Below are 19,566 nucleotides of genomic sequence, written 5' to 3'. Positions count from 1 at the left end.
ATTCAAAAAGCATAATCTGCAAGCAGTTTAAGCTTATTTAAGGCTTAGGTGTGACTTACATGTGAATTTCAGTGACTAGGACTTGCATATTGTATGAAAAAACACATGCTGAATATTGTCTGTGAATAAGCAGGTCTTACTTCTGGATCCACATGAGCACTTAATACTAAACTTAGGAGTAAGACACATCTACTGATGAAAAATACTAAGGCCCTCATTTACAGGATTTCGGCATAGGGCATGGCAGCTAGTCACCTTGCTGCGCTGCCATACGCCAATGTGAAAGGGTAGGAATGCACGGTATTTATGCAATGTGGTGCGTTCCTGTCTTTTCTCCCGCTCTTGTGCCGTTTCAGCAGCCTCTATTTCATGCAGGATTGTTTTTGTACAGCAAGGGGCACCTTCCTGTACAGAAAAAATCCTATGAGGGGCAGTACTCCTCTTTCTAAGTGTGCTGATATTTCTCCTTGTTACTCCTCACCTCGGGAGGCATAAGAAATTGGTGATTTCCCAGATGTACATGATTATGTAGATCTGGGACAACTTCAAAATTCATGAGGTTTGCGTGGAAACACCACTGCAATGTTCGTGGATCGCCTCCCGAGCTCAGAGTCAGGTGACTTAGCAATTTGAACTGTGTCGCCTCTCTCAAGATTTATGAGGCCATTCAAAGCCACGTAGGGTGGCTTTGTGTGGCTTCATACATTTGATTACGAGCCCTATGTCATACATGTACCACTATACATGGTGCACAATTGATGCAAGGCTCTTATAAATAACCCCCTAAGGATATAGACTTGACATTCAGGAGTAATTTTCAACTGATATACAATAATACACAGCTGCTCAACAAAAGGTTTTGGAAATTTGCCACATGCAGTTTTGTACCCACTGTCAGGTTCCGATCTTCCTGGCGTCCTCGGAGCTGGGCTGATGCTTAATGGGGTCCACCTCTTGACTGCCCCAAGTCCGGAATGCGAAAGAACGCGGACTAGTGGAATAGTCAAGTGAGGGAAGGAAAGGGTAGGGACAGCGGGGAAGGAGATCTGAGGAGAGAAATGAACACAATCAAAAACGGTTGAGGAAGAACAGTCTCGTGCTGTGTACACGGTCTAACAGGTGAGTAATGAATTATGTCTACACTCTACCTGAAAAGGAGAAAATACGAAGCTGGAATGCCTGAAGAGAGAAGCGGAGGACTACCCTGGTTTTAGCCTGCAATGTAACCAGAAGAGAGAACATTCAAGTTACTCGGATTACCAGCCACCCCTCAATGAACTCCCTTTATACCGGAACAACATGGGGGAGGCTCCTACGTACCCGAAGATTTTGGATCCCAGGGTTCATGAGCAACACAGTGACCTTCTCCACTCCGTATCTCTCTAAGCCCTAGGCAAAGAATAGACAATGAACAAAAGCGGTGTTAACTGATCAACAGTGATGGGGCATTACTATATGGACGCTTACGGAAACAAAATGGTGAAGGCAATAGTGGGACTACCCGATAGGGAAATACGTCTTTCCACTACCTGAGCGAGTAGCGCTTACGGTGGGCGTCAGCAAAGTTTTGCTCTGTAATCAAGTTTATACAGAGCCCTATTCTTGCTCTATCCCCGCTACAGAGTACACAGTAGAATAGTTTGACAAATATATGCGTCTCCCACCAGGGAGTGTCTTACGGTATCCAGTCGTGCAGGGGATCTCCCAAAGAACCTTCCGGGATGTTTTTCCGGCCTGGGATGCCGCGGGCAGTGAGGAAAGCGGGGAGTCTTGGAGAGGCTTCTCTGCAAGAGAGGCGAACGCACTCTCACCAACAGAGGAGCGTAAATAACCCAAAGACCGTTCCTCTGCACGAGACTCGGAAAGTGAATCTCACCAACAGAGGAACCAAGATGTGTGCAACAAACGCTTTAGCGTTCCTCTGCACGAGACTCGGCAGTGAGGTCTCTCCAACAGAGGAACGGGGAACAAATAATACAACGGGCGCGCCTCTGCATGAGACTCGGAAACGAAGTCTCTCCAACAGAGGAACGTGTCAGGGATCCAAGGTACGCTTTAGCGTTCCTCCGCACGAGACTCGGCAAGCTGGTCTCTCCAACAGAGAAACGGGAGAGGCAGACCTCCGGAACGAGGACCAGGAACGAGGAAGCTGGGTAGTACTCACGGTGCATAGATTTGGAATCCAGACTTGCTGGCCGTCGGGTTGTCGCTTCGTCGGAACTCCGTGACTGAGGGAATAACCAGCACTGAGTGTTCTTCCGGCCTTGTAGATAACGGAAATGCGCTCCGCGTCAGAGTCACGTGGTCCGTGTCTCGGGCAGAGCGTCTTGGGAAATGTAGTTTTTTCTGGCATTGTTGGAGCGGGAAGATTAGACAGTCAGTGATTACCGGGTGCTCGGCCTGACAGTATATCCACCTTTTCGAGGACACTGACTGACACCAGGCTTCCCCGGGTACCGAGCCGCATGTACAGCTGCAGCCGGTTCCCACGAGTTCTCCTCTGGTCCGTAACCCTTCCAAGCCACCAGGTACCATAACTTGCCCCGTACCACTTTGGAGTCCAAGATACCCTGGACCTCGTACTCCAGATCCTGTTGAACCCAGACGGGAACGGGCGGTTTCTTTACTGGACTGTGAGAGGGTTTTAGTAAGGAAACGTGAAAGACGGGATGGATGCGCAACTGTGCAGGCAATTTCAGTTTCACGGCTACAGGATTGACGTGTCGAATGACACGGTACGGGCCTATGTATTTAGGGTGGAAAGCACTGTGCTTTTTGAACCGGATATTTTTTGTTGACAGCCAGACCCATTCTCCCTGATTGTATGTGGGACCTTGTCGTCTATGCTTGTCTGCTTGGGCCTTGTACCTACTTTTGGCAAGAAGTAAATTGGCACGAGTGTCTATCAAGGTGTTACGGATGTGTTCTAGTCTGTCTTGTAAAATGGGCATGTTGGATGTGTGACTCGGAAGGATCAATGGGGTGAACCGGGGGTAAAAACCATACGTGCTAAAGAAAGGGGAGTGTAGGGTGGAGGCATGCTTGGCGCTATTGTACTCTATCTCAGCCACCCATAACCACTCCACCCACGCTTCTGTATTGTTATTGACATAGCACCGAAGGAATTGTTTTAGAGTCTGATTAAGTCTCTCGGTTTGACCATCGGTCTGTGGGTGAAAACTTGTGGACATCGAGGATTCTATCTTGAGTTCGGAGCACCAGGTTTTCCAAAAACGGGCGGTGAACTGTGCCCCTCTGTCCGAAACGATGACTTTCGGGAGACCATGGAGCCGAATGACATGAGTCAACAGTAACTTGGCCAATGCACTTGCCGTTGGAATCTGTTTACATGCGACAAAATGTCCCATCTTGGATAGATAGTCAACCACCACTACTATTGTGGTGTACCCCTGGTCTCGGGGTAAGCCCACGATGAAATCCACCGAAAACCTTTCCCATGGGGTGTCTGGTGTAGGTAAGGGTTGTAACAATCCTTGCATGGGGCGATGATCGGTCTTCATTTGGGCACAAGTGACACAGTGTTTTACCCAGGACAACACATCTGTGCGAACCGTTGGCCACCAGAATTGTCTTAACACCTTTTCCAGGGTTTTCTTCCCTCCGGGATGTCCTGCACAGGGAAGATCATGGCACCAGGTGAACACCATCTTTCTCAATGCTTGCGTTGGTATCAACAGTTGGTGTCCTTTCAGCAAGAGGCCTTGGTGTTTTCTCCATTCAGGGTGATATTTCGACCAGGTTTTCCAGGTAAAGGAGTTCAATCCTCGCTTGGTTTTTTGGAGGAATAAATCTGTATGGATGGCACCTATCACTCTGTTCGGTTCGATAATGGCCCTTTCCGGGATCCCGAGTGGTTGCGCCGGTGTCTCTTGTCTTGTCAGAGCATCTGCTTTTTGGTTCTCTCTGCCTGGGCGGAACGTAATGAGAAAATGGAATTCTGCAAAAAACAACATCCAACGAAGTTGACGAGGGGTAAGATGGCGCGCTGCTCGCATAAATTGAAGATTGCGATGATCCGTGTAAACGGTGATTTGGTGAACGGCCCCTAATAGCCAGTGTCTCCATTCTTGAAACGCTTCCTTGATGGCTAGAAGCTCTTTTTCCGCGATAGTATAGTTCTGTTCCGCGGAATTGAGCTTTCGAGACATGAAGGCGATCGGATGAAGGTGTCCGGTGGTTTTGTTTCTTTGTGACAATACTGCGCCCACTGCCACCTCAGAGGCGTCTGCTTCTACAATAAAAGGCACCTCAGGACGAGCATGGGCCAAAACAGGGGCCGACGTAAAAGCATGTTTTAGGAGATCAAATGCTTCTTGTGCCTCGGTAGACCAGAGAAATTGGACCTTCTTTCGAGTTAGGCGGGTGAGCGGGGTTACTTTATCAGAGAAATTGCAGATAAACCGCCGATAAAAGTTAGCAAATCCCAGAAAACTCTGGATTTCCTTCACGGTCTTTGGCTGCGGCCAATCGATAATGGCTTTCACTTTTCTTTCCGCCATAACCTGCCCTGAGGGGGTAAGCATGACCCCAAGGATCGCCACGGTGGTCACGTGAAATTCGCACTTGGTTATCTTACAATATAACTGATGATCCTGAAGTGCTTGTAAGATCTGTCCCACGTGGCCTCTGTGTTCTTCTTCGGTAGTGGAATACACTAAGATGTCATCAATATATACCACTACGAAATGGTCCAAGAACTCTCTCAGGACATCATTCAGGAAGAATTGAAACGCGGCTGGAGCGTTACACAGCCCGAAGGGCACGACCAAGTATTCGAATAGGCCATACCGCGTCTTGAAGGCCGTCTTCCATTCGTCGCCTTCTCGAATACGGACCAGATGGTATGCCCCTCGTAGGTCCAATTTGGTGTATATCACCGCCGTCCTCACTTGTTCGAGGAGAACCGGAATTAGTGGCAACGGATATTGGTTTTTGACAGTGATGGTGTTCAACGCCCTATAATCAATGCAGCATCGCAATTCCCCGTTAGCTTTGGGTATAAAAAATAGGGGTGAGGCAGCCGGTGATCTGGAGGGGCGGATGAACCCCAATTTTAGATATTTCTCAAGATAGTCCCTGAGGTGGAGGTTTTCGGGAGCAGTTAGCGCATAAATCCTACCGCATGGTATCTCTGCCCCTGGAACCAGATCGATCCTGCAATCATAGTCCCTATGTGGGGGAAGTTCTTCGGCCTTACTGTCACTGAACACCTCTGCATGTTTCTCGTAACATGCAGGAAGCGTCACGTCTTTTTCTGCCGCGGTAGCAACGTGGTGACTTGTGGCTAAAGTCATTGAGGGCCGTGTGGGGGTTTGATTGCACACATTCTGACAATAAGGGGACTGCAAAGTTAGGGTCTTATTGGTCCAGTTGATTGTGGGTTCATGTTTTTGCAGCCAGGGAAGACCGAGGATGATTCCATAATGAGGGGCCTGAATCACTTGAAAGGATATCCATTCCCGGTGAGATTCACCGTAGACGAGTTCATATTCCTGGGTAACGTAGCTGATAGGGCCAGACGCCAATTCCTTGCCATCCACAGCATAGACTCTTTCGGGGTTTGTCTTTCGGATTAGCCGTACCTTGAGTCTCAGAGCTTCTTCTTGATCCATAAAACACCCCGTGGCCCCAGAATCCACCATGGCTTTTGTGGGTTTGCTTTCTAAGTCCACTTGTATGTGTAATGCTATGTAGAAGTGAGTCGTCTCTACAACACCGTGGCTGTTTACGGAAGGGATTGTGTATTTGCTTGATGGTTTCCCTTCTTGCGCCTTCAAGCTTTGAAGTTTTCCGTCTCCTTTTCGGTAGTTGCGGCGGCCTTTTGTCCTGGTCGAAAGCGGCCGTACTTCGGTCTAACCTGGCAGTCACGGAGGAAGTGTCCCTTCTTTCCACAATATAGACAAAGGCCTTGCTTTCTTCGATGGTCCTTTTCGCTTAGGGTTAAAGAGGCTCTAACAGCTCCTATTTCCATAGGTTCCGGTTTGTTACCGGCGAATTCCATCACCGGACTACGTTCGTGCTGCGTTATGTTTCGGTCTTTTCGCTTATGGTCCCCTTTCCTTTCTCTGAGACGATGTTCCAGCCTTAAGGTCAACTCAATAAGGGCCGTACAGGTTTGGAGCTGAGGGTCTATTTGGGCTAGAACGTCTTTCAGTTCATCATTCAACCCTTGATAGAAGATGGCAGCTTGCTTTGATTCAGGCCAGTCTGTCTCTGCCACCAACTGCCGAAAGTTGTTTAGGTACGTAATCAGATCAGAATTACCCTGACGGAGCACTAACAAATCTCGGTCTGCTGCAAAGGACTCTGCCCTACGATCAAACGTTTTCTCAAATTCGATACGAAAAGTGTCCCAGTCGTATAGCATCGGGTCGTCTCTTCTTACCAGTGGTACCGCCCACTGTGCCGCCTCTCTGGCCAGATATGATAACACGAAGGCCACCCTGGCTTGATTGGTGGCGAATAATTTGGGTTTGCAATTGAAATGAAGCAGTGCTTGTGTCATGAACACTTGAACCTTTCTGGGATCCCCATAAAAGCGCTCAGGAGCGGCTAATGGAATTTGCGTAGGGGTTTCTACCACTACTGGGACTGGGGCAGAACGCGAGGGTCCCCCCGCATCGAATGGGTTCCTTTGAATGCGATCTACACGAGCCTGGAGAGCGGCGGTCTCAGTACGTGAGGCCGTTAGCTCCGCCTGGACTAAAGCAAGGGCGGCCATTACATCCTCCAACGTGGCCATTACAGCACCAGCTCAACCAGGAGGACAAAAATTTGTGGGCTGGTTATTCTGTCAGGTTCCGATCTTCCTGGCGTCCTCGGAGCTGGGCTGATGCTTAATGGGGTCCACCTCTTGATTGCCCCAAGTCCGGAATGCGAAAGAACGCGGACTAGTGGAATAGTCAAGTGAGGGAAGGAAAGGGTAGGGACAGCGGGGAAGGAGATCTGAGGAGAGAAATGAACACAATCAAAAACGGTTGAGGAAGAACAGTCTCGTGCTGTGTACACGGTCTAACAGGTGAGTAATGAATTATGTCTACACTCTACCTGAAAAGGAGAAAATACGAAGCTGGAATGCCTGAAGAGAGAAGCGGAGGACTACCCTGGTTTTAGCCTGCAATGTAACCAGAAGAGAGAACATTCAAGTTACTCGGATTACCAGCCACCCCTCAATGAACTCCCTTTATACCGGAACAACATGGGGGAGGCTCCTACGTACCCGAAGATTTTGCATCCCAGGGTTCATGAGCAACACAGTGACCTTCTCCACTCCGTATCTCTCTAAGCCCTAGGCAAAGAATAGACAATGAACAAAAGCGGTGTTAACTGATCAACAGTGATGGGGCATCACTATATGGACGCTTACGGAAACAAAATGGTGAAGGCAATAGTGGGACTACCCGATAGGGAAATACGTCTTTCCACTACCTGAGCGAGTAGCGCTTACGGTGGGCGTCAGCAAAGTTTTGCTCTGTAATCAAGTTTATACAGAGCCCTATTCTTGCTCTATCCCCGCTACAGAGTACACAGTAGAATAGTTTGACAAATATATGCGTCTCCCACCAGGGAGTGTCTTACGGTATCCAGTCGTGCAGGGGATCTCCCAAAGAACCTTCCGGGATGTTTTTCCGGCCTGGGATGCCGCGGGCAGCGAGGAAAGCTGGGAGTCTTGGAGAGGCTTCTCTGCAAGAGAGGCGAACGCACTCTCACCAACAGAGGAGCGTAAATAACCCAAAGAACGTTCCTCTGCACGAGACTCGGAAAGTGAATCTCACCAACAGAGGAACCAAGATGTGTGCAACAAACGCTTTAGCGTTCCTCTGCACGAGACTCGGCAGTGAGGTCTCTCCAACAGAGGAACGTAAATAACCCAAAGAACGTTCCTCTGCACGAGACTCGGAAAGTGAATCTCACCAACAGAGGAACCAAGATGTGTGCAACAAACGCTTTAGCGTTCCTCTGCACGAGACTCGGCAGTGAGGTCTCTCCAACAGAGGAACGGGGAACAAATAATACAACGGGCGCGCCTCTGCATGAGACTCGGAAACGAAGTCTCTCCAACAGAGGAACGTGTCAGGGATCCAAGGTACGCTTTAGCGTTCCTCCGCACGAGACTCGGCAAGCTGGTCTCTCCAACAGAGGAACGGGAGAGGCAGACCTCCGGAACGAGGACCAGGAACGAGGAAGCTGGGTAGTACTCACGGTGCATAGATTTGGAATCCAGACTTGCTGGCCGTCGGGTTGTCGCTTCGTCGGAACTCCGTGACTGAGGGAATAACCAGCACTGAGTGTTCTTCCGGCCTTGTAGATAACGGAAATGCGCTCCGCGTCAGAGTCACGTGGTCCGTGTCTCGGGCAGAGCGTCTTGGGAAATGTAGTTTTTTCTGGCATTGTTGGAGCGGGAAGATTAGACAGTCAGTGATTACCGGGTGCTCGGCCTGACACCCACGTTTGTCTCTTTAATAATATTGGTGATTGGTACTACATAGTGTGGTTATGCCCTCACTTAAATACCTTTTGGGGAGAGATTTTTAATTTTAAAATATTTGTCCATGTTACAAATTAAGTTAAATCCTACTATAAATCTGCTAGGCAGTACTTTTTAAGATAAACGTCTTGACAAACCTAACAGAATGTTTATTTTATAGCCAAATTAACAATCCTTTTTTGGAAATCTGATCCGCCTCATGTTATTTTCAATGTGGTTCAATGTGGTTAAATAAAAAAAATAGAGGTAGTAAATGTGAATATTTATATAGCCTCTAAAGTAAACAAATGATAATTGTACTGCATAAGTGTAATAATCCTTATTGTAAGAATGTGTTATTTAAGATAACCTGATAAGAGAAAAGACATAATTTATATATCACAAATCAAATGTATTGCTGTTTCTAAATACTAAATGTTACATCTATGTATGGTATATTGCATAGTAATTCATGATTTAACCAATAATATTTGTAATAAGAGGATCTCAGGTTATCGGTGCTTCATTTTCTGTATTGTGTTTAATGTACTCGTGTGAAGACAATAAATAAATGGTGATTTTAGGTACATACATACAGTGCTTCTCACTGTTCTTTTCTTTCCTTTCAGCTCACTACCTAGATGCAGTCCGAGGTATGTTTTAAAATCATAATTTAGGAAACAAAAGCTGCCATGGTGTCTATGTATAACATTTCATTGTCTAGCTGAGGTTCTTTGGTAGAGCTGGATCAAATAAAATTTGTATTCATTCATAAAGTAAACTGTATTTAATAAAACTCATGCATGATGAAGAGATTTTGACCAGAAACTGCCCCACTATTCAGTATAAATACTCTCATTTATCTACTCACAGACAAGAAACAAATTGACACTGCCTCAGAAAATATTAATCTCAGGAATTGGGATTAAACAAGACCCGGTCAGGGTTATATATTTTCAAACTAGTTTAGTGAATCTGAGTTTTATGCTAGGGAGACAACCTTCCTTCAGTTTTGTGTAACTATTAAGTATATGTTGCCCACTGATAAAAATATTCACACCTGTGCTTTAATCAAATGATAAATATGTATATAATAGAATAATATAATGTACTTTATAGAATCTTGATTCAAAGACAGATCTAAAGATTATGATCCTGCCTTATCAACACTATGAGTTACCACCATCTCACTGTTGGAGTCATGTGTAAGAACAATCACCTATTTTTAGGTAATGTGCTTCAATAATATTCTAAATATGTGACTAAAGAAAATATAAATTCAATAACTACAAAGGATAGCAAAGAATGTTATCTGGATGTAACATATCGTGACAAGTGAGGAACAAATGTTTTGAAACACTACATTGTGGATCAAAGAACTACATACCTAACATTGTTCATCAAACATAGGGATTCAAGGGCTGCAATTATCAGCAGAAACCTGCAACCACACAAACCCCAACCAGAGATACCATGATAATCTCCAATGCAATTCAACCACCTCCAGCAAACATTGGATTGCCTCAGGGAACAGTGTACCACACTCTGGAGTATCTCAGGGCTATTACTGTGATTGCAATCAAACTTTTTAGATTATCCTTTGGACACTTATTCATCAAAGTGGGCACAACAGGCCAATTCACCCTCTGTCCCATAGCCCATGGCCCACCACGCAAAGTAGCTGCCAGCAGTGAATTGATGCTCAACTGAACGCAAATCAAATCCTCTACAGTACACATCACACCTACATGATGTTGGGCAAGGGCTCAATGTCAAGAAAGTAGACTGCATTGACCTACACCTTCCTGAAACATAGCAATTAAATAACAGACAAGATGTGCCCTAAAACGTCTAGCCTTCTGACCCAAAAACTTGGGCTCCTCATCAAAAATAATTGATTGTGGGCAACATGTTTTATATTCCGGTGCTTCAGCCTATAAATATGCGTTACAAATAGAACCATGTTTAATGTGCAGAAAAACGCATAATGCATATCCCCCATATATGCCATTTCCATCGCATCCTGGTTTTAGTCATTAATAATCAAATAAACAACATGTAGTATACTCTTTTATGCAAAACTCTTCTTATTTGAGATGTTCACAACCCACAAAAAAAGGGCTGTGCTGCGCCTTAGCGCTCACTACATCAAAGTACTAAAATAAAAAATATAATTTTATTGACAAACTCCAATTGCCAATATACTGAAATGTGTGGTGCTGTTAAGAACAAATACATAAACACGTATGTCCCTTTACTATTTTGGGGAAACGAACAGTCTAAATGAAGAACTAGACATCTGTATCTTTGAATGTTTTGGGGTTCTATCACAATATCGAAGTTTACATATAGATCTACTCTTATACCCACTCCACAATTTCAATTGCCAATATATTGTCATGGTAAGTAGATTTGGAATCAAGTATAGCATATCTACGGTTCTGTATAAATGGTTATCCTGAATATATGTGTGTAGTGGATATTGAAAATCAGGTATAAATCAACAGTTTTTATATAATTGCTTTTGACATTCCGACATACAACAAAAAAATTTACATTGTGTGCGTGTATTTCCTACATGTGTGTTTTTGCTGTTTCATAATACCATGCAGAATTCTACCAACTGTACCAATTTAATATATAAATGATTAAATATGTAAATAGTAGCACCATTAGAGCAGCACTGTAGATGTTCATACTGATGAATACAGGCCCCAGCTAGGCCCGCAGGACACAAGGGTTCGCTCTCCTGTAATGGAATCTATAAGGAAGTTGGCACGGAAACTGCAAAGTACAAAGACAGCATTTATTAACCCTTAAGGGTGGTCCTACAATCCACACAACACTCTTCAGTATTGCATAGAGTAGCACACAGAACTTTCGTACATGGTCCCCTTTTATACACAGTAGAGGGGCTCATAAGTGGGTGGATACAACATGAAAACGAAGAACATTACCATTTATGGTCATTTTCGATACTGAATCAATATGTGGGCGGAGCTAACGCACTCCTTGAGCCCGCGAAAACATGGTCAAGCAAGGCTAACTGATAACAGATGTGGTCAAGTCTGGGCATGTGCCAGATAGACAAAGGAGCTATTTATAGACTGTTACTAGGCAGATTGCAAGAGCAACTAACACAGAGGTTGGACTCTTCTCGTGGGAAACACGTGGAAGCATGACAATACAAAATGGAGTCCAAGCTTCAGTCAACATAACAGAGAAAACACGATCTATAACAGAGGAATTAATGTCTTTAGTAAATGCTTAATCACATCGTTGTTTCAATTTACAACAGACGACCCTTTCAGCATTTACTGAAGACATCCGGTTTGTTAGGATAATCATCATATATGTCAATTGTCATCATTCCTTCAACTTCTTTAGCTAAACGTTTTTGGTGGGCAACATCAGCAATAGCTTTCTTATCGGGGATACAGAATGATACACATAATGAGCAGAGCAAGGGACCACATTGAATACAAATACAGCATGAAAACAGAACCGCTACAAGAATGCAGAGACCAGTTAGAACCTTCCATCCCCAGGCGGTAATTAACGCCCAAAACCATCCAGAAAAAGACCAAGTGCCGTTTTCTGTATGGATCTCAGCTGCAATTTTATGCAGTTTATTGATGGCATTATAAACTGATGGCGTATGATCAGGAATAAACACACAACAGCTACTTCCAATAATTTTACATGCTCCTCCTCTGTCAGCTAGCATAACGTCTAATACCATACGATTCTGCAATGCAACAATTCTGGTAATCTGCAATTCCTCCGTAAGATTCCCAAGAGCAGCAGCAGTCTGATTTGTCACAGCTTCTACCACTCTTGTTAATCTTCGGATCTTCCTACTGTTCAGGGCAGCTCCAACAAAGAAAAACAGTCCCAAGTTAAAATCAATATACTGTTGCAGACTGGTGTCAGTCTGATCTACATCATCAATTGATAAAGTACGTTTATACCTATTTACAGTCACATTATTTAATAATTTCAAATCCTTATGATAAGATGCGGGAGCTAAGAATACTGGAGGTAATAGAAATGATACATAGCATACCCCAGACCACCCAGCCGGCAGACGGTAATAACCTTTATTTCCACACACAAAGTACGTATTATGGGAGGCTAAGAAGGTACTATTGTTCAACCCATCAATATTCAAAACAGTAATGCAATCACTGACACCAACAGGGATGAAACCCACACTCTGGACACACAGGTCCGCTTGAGCTTGTGCTACTTGAATCACAAATTTATCTTTTCCCACAGTGTCTCTTGTGTTCGTAAAGATGTAGGGAATGGATTTATTGTCTGGTCGGTACTCTTCCCACTCCCAAATTGTCCCATTCGCTTGTGGATACCCATTCTTGTCTTGATGGCATTCTTTATTAAGTCTAAAAAGCAATCGTCCCACTGTCGGTTTCCGAGTGGCAAAAAGCAAAGTATACCATGCTCTACAAGAGCCATTATGAGAGAAAGGAAGTGGTATAAATGGCGTTCCTCCTTTCTTCTGATGAGCTGGCATCATCCCACATATCCAACAGTTCGTAGCATTCGTAGCAACGTGGGTATGATGCAGCATCTGGATGAAAGTGTTATTCAAGTAAGATTGTCGATGCTTCAACTCTTGATACGGTAATGTATAAAAATAGTGCTCCTCAGGCACCGGAGTTGTCAACACAAGAATCTTCCGAGCGGGAGTTACATCCTCCACGAACCATGTGGTTATCCCAACAATGGCTACTGTCAACATGAACCCTAATGCACAAAGTATTTTCTTTTTCTCCATATCAAAGCAAAAATAAAACCCAATATCTTCCTGAAACTAGAAGTCTGTCAGAACTCTTCCCCTTGGGCAGCGGTTGATTTCTTCACCAGCGGGCCAAGACGGGTGTCGCTACACTAATGCAGGGCTGATCCCCCCCCCTTGCCTCATTGGCTCTCCGTTTCACTAACCCAAGGGCCGTTCTGACAGTATGTCCCGGTACTGGAAAACTCACTTCCTTGGTCGAAGATGATATCGCCTTCCTCCAGGAGTCGCGTGGTCCGGAAAGAGCTCCTCAGTGGCGTTGGGCTCCGCAGCACGGCCTGTCTCTGCAGCCAAAATTTCTCGTTGATCGGTCAGCATGGCAGGTTCCACCAATCCGGGCGGCACCTTCCTACAGTGCAGGGAGTGGATCCAATTCTTTCTGTTGGAGACTCGCACAGCCGTCCTCGTTGCGAGGAGGACCTGCTCAGGGCCCACCCATCTCGGCTCCAAGCTGTTCGTTCTGTTGAAGACTTTCACCATGACATGGTCACCAGGCCGGAGACCATGTCCTTCGCCGGTAGACCGATCAGGGAGCGCCTCTCGGACCTGTTGATGGATAGAAACCAAGTTATCCGTTAACTGTGCCAGATAATCGCTCATCATTACACAAGGTACATCATACACAACCTTAGGTCTTGGTGGACCCCAAATATTCATTGGGCGTCCAAAGACGACCTCGTATGGCGTAAGGCCAGTTCGAGAGTGCGGTACTGATCTAATTGACAATAACGCCAGTGGCAGAGCGTCTGGCCAAGTCAAAGACGTCGAAGCTTGAATTTTGGCGATCTTAAGCTTCAGTGTACCATTATACTTCTCAACTAGGCCTGCAGACTGAGGGTGAAACACGGCGTGGAACTTCTGAGTGATGCCTAGACCCTTCAAGACATACCTTATAACGTCCGCTACAAAGTGAGGGCCATTATCACTCCACAGAAGTCTACAAACACCATATCGGGGGAAAAACTCCTTCAGCAGCAGCTTCGCAGTAGTCATCGCAGTATTGTCTTTCGTAGGGTACGCCTCAACCCATTTGCTGAAAGCACAGACCACTACTAGAACATACTTCAGATTATTACAGCGCTCAAGCTGGATGTAATCCATCTGCAGAACCTCAAAGGGTGCAGTGGGTGTCACAAATCCTCCTGCTGGAGTTCGAGTACCCTTTCCTGGGTTGTACCTCAGGCAGATCATACAGGTCTGCACCACCCTCTTTGCCGTGCTAGCAATCTCTGGATGCTCCCAGACTTGGGTAAGCAATTTCACAATTGCGGAAGCTCCAACATGTGCTAGCCCATGTGCCATCTGAACCATAGGTTGTACAAAGGCCGTGGGTAATTTCCATCTATCCATCTGCTTATTTCTCCAGCAACCCTCGTCATCCAGTTCTCCCTCGCTAGCCCATTGTTCCCGCTCTTTGTCAGAAGCGGTCCTTTGCATTTCTCGCACTTCCTCCTTCGCATCATGCCATCTCTCCACCTGTGACTTCACTACATACATGGCAGTAGTACCGGGCTGCATCGCAGTCTCCCGTGCTACTCGATCCGCTAACGCATTCCCTTCTCCAACTTTATCAACCACTTTCCTATGGGCGCTACACTTAACGATGGCAATTTTCTTTGGGTATGTCAATGCAGTTAAAAGATTATGAACTAACTCTCCATGCATTATCTGTACTCCATGTGACGTTAAAAACCCTCTCTCCTTCCAGAGTAGGCCGAAGTCATGCGCTACTCCGAAGGCATAGCGGCTATCTGTATAAACATTCACACATAATCCTGTACTGAGCTCACATGCTCGTGTTAATGCTATCAGTTCCGCTGCTTGGGCTGATTTCTGTGGTATGCGTGCTGTCTCCACTATCGTTTGTAATGTGGTAATTGCATATGCTGCTGAAGCCGTACCATCTGGTAGCTTCAGACAGGATCCATCCACCCACAGTTCTCCATCTACATCTGGAAAGGGCGTATCCTGGAGATCAATACGACCCTTTGTTTGTTCCTCAGTCACGAGAATACAATCATGCGCTTTCCGCGCCTCAGGCTGGGTTTCGGGGTATGGCAACAATGTTGCCGGGTTTAACGTTACGCACCTTTTCAACGTAATATGAGGAGCCAAAAGCGTCAACTCATATCCCGTTAAACGGGCACTGGTCAAATGCTGCGTCTTTGTTTGATTAAGCAGGGCATCAACAGCATGGGGAACTAATACCAACAGCTTATGAGATAACACAATTCCCTCGCTTTGGCGTATTGACACAGCTGTCGCCGCAACCGAGCGAAAACACCCTGGTAATGCTCGGGCGACAGGATCAAGTACAGCCGAAAAATATGCACAAGGGCGCTGCTTATCACCGTGCATCTGCACTAAAACTGACAATGCACATCCATCTTTCTCATGCACATACAACGAAAAGGGTTTTGCATAATCAGGGGTCCCTAACACTGGTGCTGAACAAAGGGCCTGTCGTAGTTGCTGAAAAGCAGTATCACACTCATCTGACCAAGGGATTGGGATAGGCGTGTCCTTTGTCAAAAGGGCTAACAATGGCTTAGCTATGTGCGAAAACCCCAATATCCACTGTCTACAAAAAGAAACAAGGCCCAAAAATGCACGCACATCCTTCTGTGTGGACGGTCTCGGTGTATCCAAAATTACTTGGATACGGTCCGGTGTGAGTGCACGTCCCTCCTTAGACAAAAGGTGACCCAGATAAGTCACCTTTGGTCTACAGAATTGCAATTTCTTCCTAGATACCTTATGATTGCGGGACGCTAGAAAGGAAAGTAAGGATAACGTACTTTTTTCACACAACTCTTGGGTGTCAGCCGCCAGCAAGATGTCATCAACATATTGAATGAGGGCGACCCCCTCGAGCAGAACAAAGGAATCCAATTGTCGTTTGAAAGCCTGACTGTAAATGCTAGGGCTTTCTGTATAGCCCTGGGGAATCCTACAGAAACGATAAGATCTATTATTCAATGTAAACCCAAAAAGATATCGGCTATCAGGGTGAATGGGAATGGAAAAGAAGGCATTTTTCAAATCAATCACTGAGAACATGGTCGCCGTAGGCGGGACCAAGGTAAGCAACGTCGTGATATCGGAAACCACTGGGTATTGAGGTATCACGATCTTGTTCACTTCTCTCAAATCAATTATGAACCGATAAACTCTGGCATCCGTATCCTTTTTCAGTATGGGAAGAATCGGGCTGTTACAAATGTTGTAGGGGACTTCCTCGACTACCCCAACCATTATCAAATCCTGCACTATCTGTATGAGAGCCTCCTCACCCTCCTGGGAAATACGGTACTGCGGGAGGCGTGGTAACACCGCCCCCTCCTGGACGCTAATGTGGACCGGCAGAATCACCATTCGTCCCACATCAGTATCCGAAGTTGCCCACAAAGCATGAGGGAGGGTAGCTAACAGCGCATCCTCTGACATCGTACACATCCGTTCAGATCGGGGGTAATTGTCATTCAATATTACCCGCACACCAGCAGGGGAGCAGCGGATAGTAGCCCTAAAGTGCTTTAACATATCAAGACCCATAATATTGTCCGGTGTGTACGGGGCAAGCAGAAACGGACAGGGTGCAGAAAAAGAATCAACCTTAAACATGAGGGGCTGTGAAAGAGGGCTTCGGGAGAGTGTACCATCAAACCCTACCGATGTGACCATTAAGCCGGATGGGGGAGCCCCCGGAACCAATTGCTTAGATAGCGCACTACGTGTCGCTCCTGTATCCACTAGGAACTGATCAGTAGAGCCCAAAACCTCAGCCGATACATAAGGGCCCTTCTGATCGACCGGCACCTCAACTGATTCTAACCCCCATCCAACGCAATCCTATGCATGCTGAGAGTCATGGTACCCCGACCGGTCAATTCCTGATGCTTGATACTGATGCTGGCGATCGAAAACATTTGATCTATCTCGGTGCTGCCCAGCAGACTCAAGACGAGCCTGTTCGTTAGAATTTCCTCGAAAGTTCGAGAAACCCCCTCTACCTCGCGGGCCACCGTGAGTATGCCCCTGACGCGATGCATGCAACACCGGGCAGTCCCTAGCCCAATGACCCGCTTGCTTACAATACGCACATTGATTCCTATTCAAATCAGACCGGCCCGAGGGAGGACCATAAGATCCTCCCCTACCTCTATTACTACCTCGTCGAGGCGGGCCATAGACTTGCGCCAACATCACCTTTGTTTTCAAATCTTTCGATTTCTTTTCCTCCTGGCCCTTTGCTTCTTGCTCCTGACGCTCATAATACTGGGCGATAGTCAGGAGGGCCGTCGGTGTAGCGGAGGACCAAGAATTTTCACTCGCTTTTAGACGGGCCGCAACTGCCGGCAGCAGATTAGCTACATATTTATCCGCAAAAAGGTGGCGTCCCGTATCGTCGGTAAGCGACTGTCCACTAAAATCATGAAACGTCTCCTCAAAGCGCGTAAAGAAGTCCGCAACTGACTCGTCAACTTTCTGTTTACATGCAGCTAACATATTCCAGTCAATTTTTTTAGGGGGGATAATTGTCTTCAACTTAGCCACAATAGCAGCAGGGAGATCTAAAATATTCTGGGGCGGTTTCTGCGCAGGCTTCCTCTCCCTATCCTCATCCTCCAGTTCAGACCATCGAGCCTTAAAAGTGGCAACATCATCTACCTTCCGCACAGATCGCCACATGTCTGGTGGTAGAATAAGCCCAAAGAACAAATCTATGTCTGCTAAAGTCATGACGCAAGAATTCAAGGCCCCCTCGACTTCTTCATAGAAGGCCGCTGGATTCTTGCGGGGGTCGGGCAGCGCATTCTTCAATGCCATAACGTCAGCCCTATGCCACGGAGTGTAAACCCAATTATACACGAAATATCCCTTAGCATCGGCGGAGGTAATGTCCGAGCTAGTCCCCGCTCCTTTAGGAGGAACATACAAAGGCGCCGCCTCTCGCATTGGTTTAACATGCACTATGACATCCTTATCTGACTGGGAGGTGGATGAGTGGCCCTCTGTTGTGCACGAATCCGACTGCTTCTCCTTCCCTGCTCGCTGGCGCGCTTTCTCTTTATAGACCAGCACCTCGTCCCGCAAGGCGAACAGCCGCCGAACCGTATCTGGAGCCTTAGAAAAAGAGAAAACACCATTACGCAATGCTTTAGCATCCGATGATACTTCGTCGGGCTCAAAAACACCAGAACGTTTCCGGAAAGCATCAATCACTTCATCCGCGAAATGACCCAGAAAATACACTTTATCTCTCTCCTGCCACGCCTCCCAAGTATGAAATAATTCCTCTATAGATATCTTGCCGTTAAGTGCACGGAAGGAAATTTGCCGAAGCTCAGCCATTTGGTCGGCTGATAACATGGACCGCGTTTCTACCTTACCCGGACCCGGGCCAGAATCTTGCGGCCTCGGAGCAGATGCGCCGACATAAGGGGGCGGAGGGCGATCTAGTAAAGAAAAATCATCATCAAGATTATTAAGGACAGGATAAAGTGGCTGCCGAACGACGTATTGACCCGAAACTTGTAGCCTACGCTCCTTCTCTTGCCTGTCCGTCTGCTCTCTATCCTCCCGTCGCTTCGCTTCCTGTGCTCGCACATGATCATTCTTTCGTTGTTCTTTATCAAACAGCGCTTTCTCACGCTTCTCTCGCTCACGCACCTCCTTCACCCACAACCGCACACACTCAAACATATCCTGACGAGCACGCCGCTTACACATACACTGTTCCACATACTCAATCTTACGTATATCAAACGATCCATACAAAGGCCATCGCAACTCAGGATCCTTTTTTGTATATTTCCTCCATACTGTGCTGTACATTATGGAAGAAAGACCATGCTTCACATACATATCCCTATTAGGAGTCCCCTCTGGGGGAGCTGGAGCAGATTCCTCGAGGTTCAACCGGTTTCCGAAACAGCAGCACCACTTACGGAGTGCGCTGAAAGCAGGCATGCTCAGAAATAATGCAAAATATGCAATATTATAGAAAAATGGCACTTAATCGTTGCGCCGTTCAAAGTTACACAGCTCTGGAGAAATCTCTCCACATTACCTGCCTATATGTGTTGCAACGCATATATATTCACAAAGACAAATTCAAAATATGACTAGTCATCACAAATCAAACTCAAATAGCCAGATCAGGCTTCAAAAACTCGGAGCAAGTACCGTACACCGGTTCTTACCAATCAAGAGTCCAGATTCCAACTGCCAAGCTCCACAATCGCCCAAACGGCTT

General features: G+C 46.2%; 1 protein-coding gene across 3 annotated transcripts in view; it reads left to right on the top strand.

Moving 5' to 3' along the window:
• The window catches only part of TENM1 (teneurin transmembrane protein 1), a 1,737,496-nt gene that overhangs the window by 1,149,585 nt on the left and 568,345 nt on the right, over window positions 1-19,566 (top strand). For all 3 annotated transcript variants that reach the window (XM_085608139.1, XM_085608140.1, XM_085608138.1), the window contains one exon: window positions 9,118-9,141. In XM_085608139.1, coding sequence (XP_085464265.1) covers window positions 9,118-9,141 — 24 coding nt within the window. The remainder of the gene's footprint in view (window positions 1-9,117; window positions 9,142-19,566) is intronic.

This window comes from Triturus cristatus, chromosome 5_2 (assembly GCF_964204655.1).
Source record: "Triturus cristatus chromosome 5_2, aTriCri1.1, whole genome shotgun sequence".
NCBI lineage: Eukaryota > Metazoa > Chordata > Amphibia > Caudata > Salamandridae > Triturus > Triturus cristatus.
The sequence above is the reverse complement of the archived record's forward strand: the minus strand, read 5'-3'. Positions and strand labels throughout refer to the sequence as shown.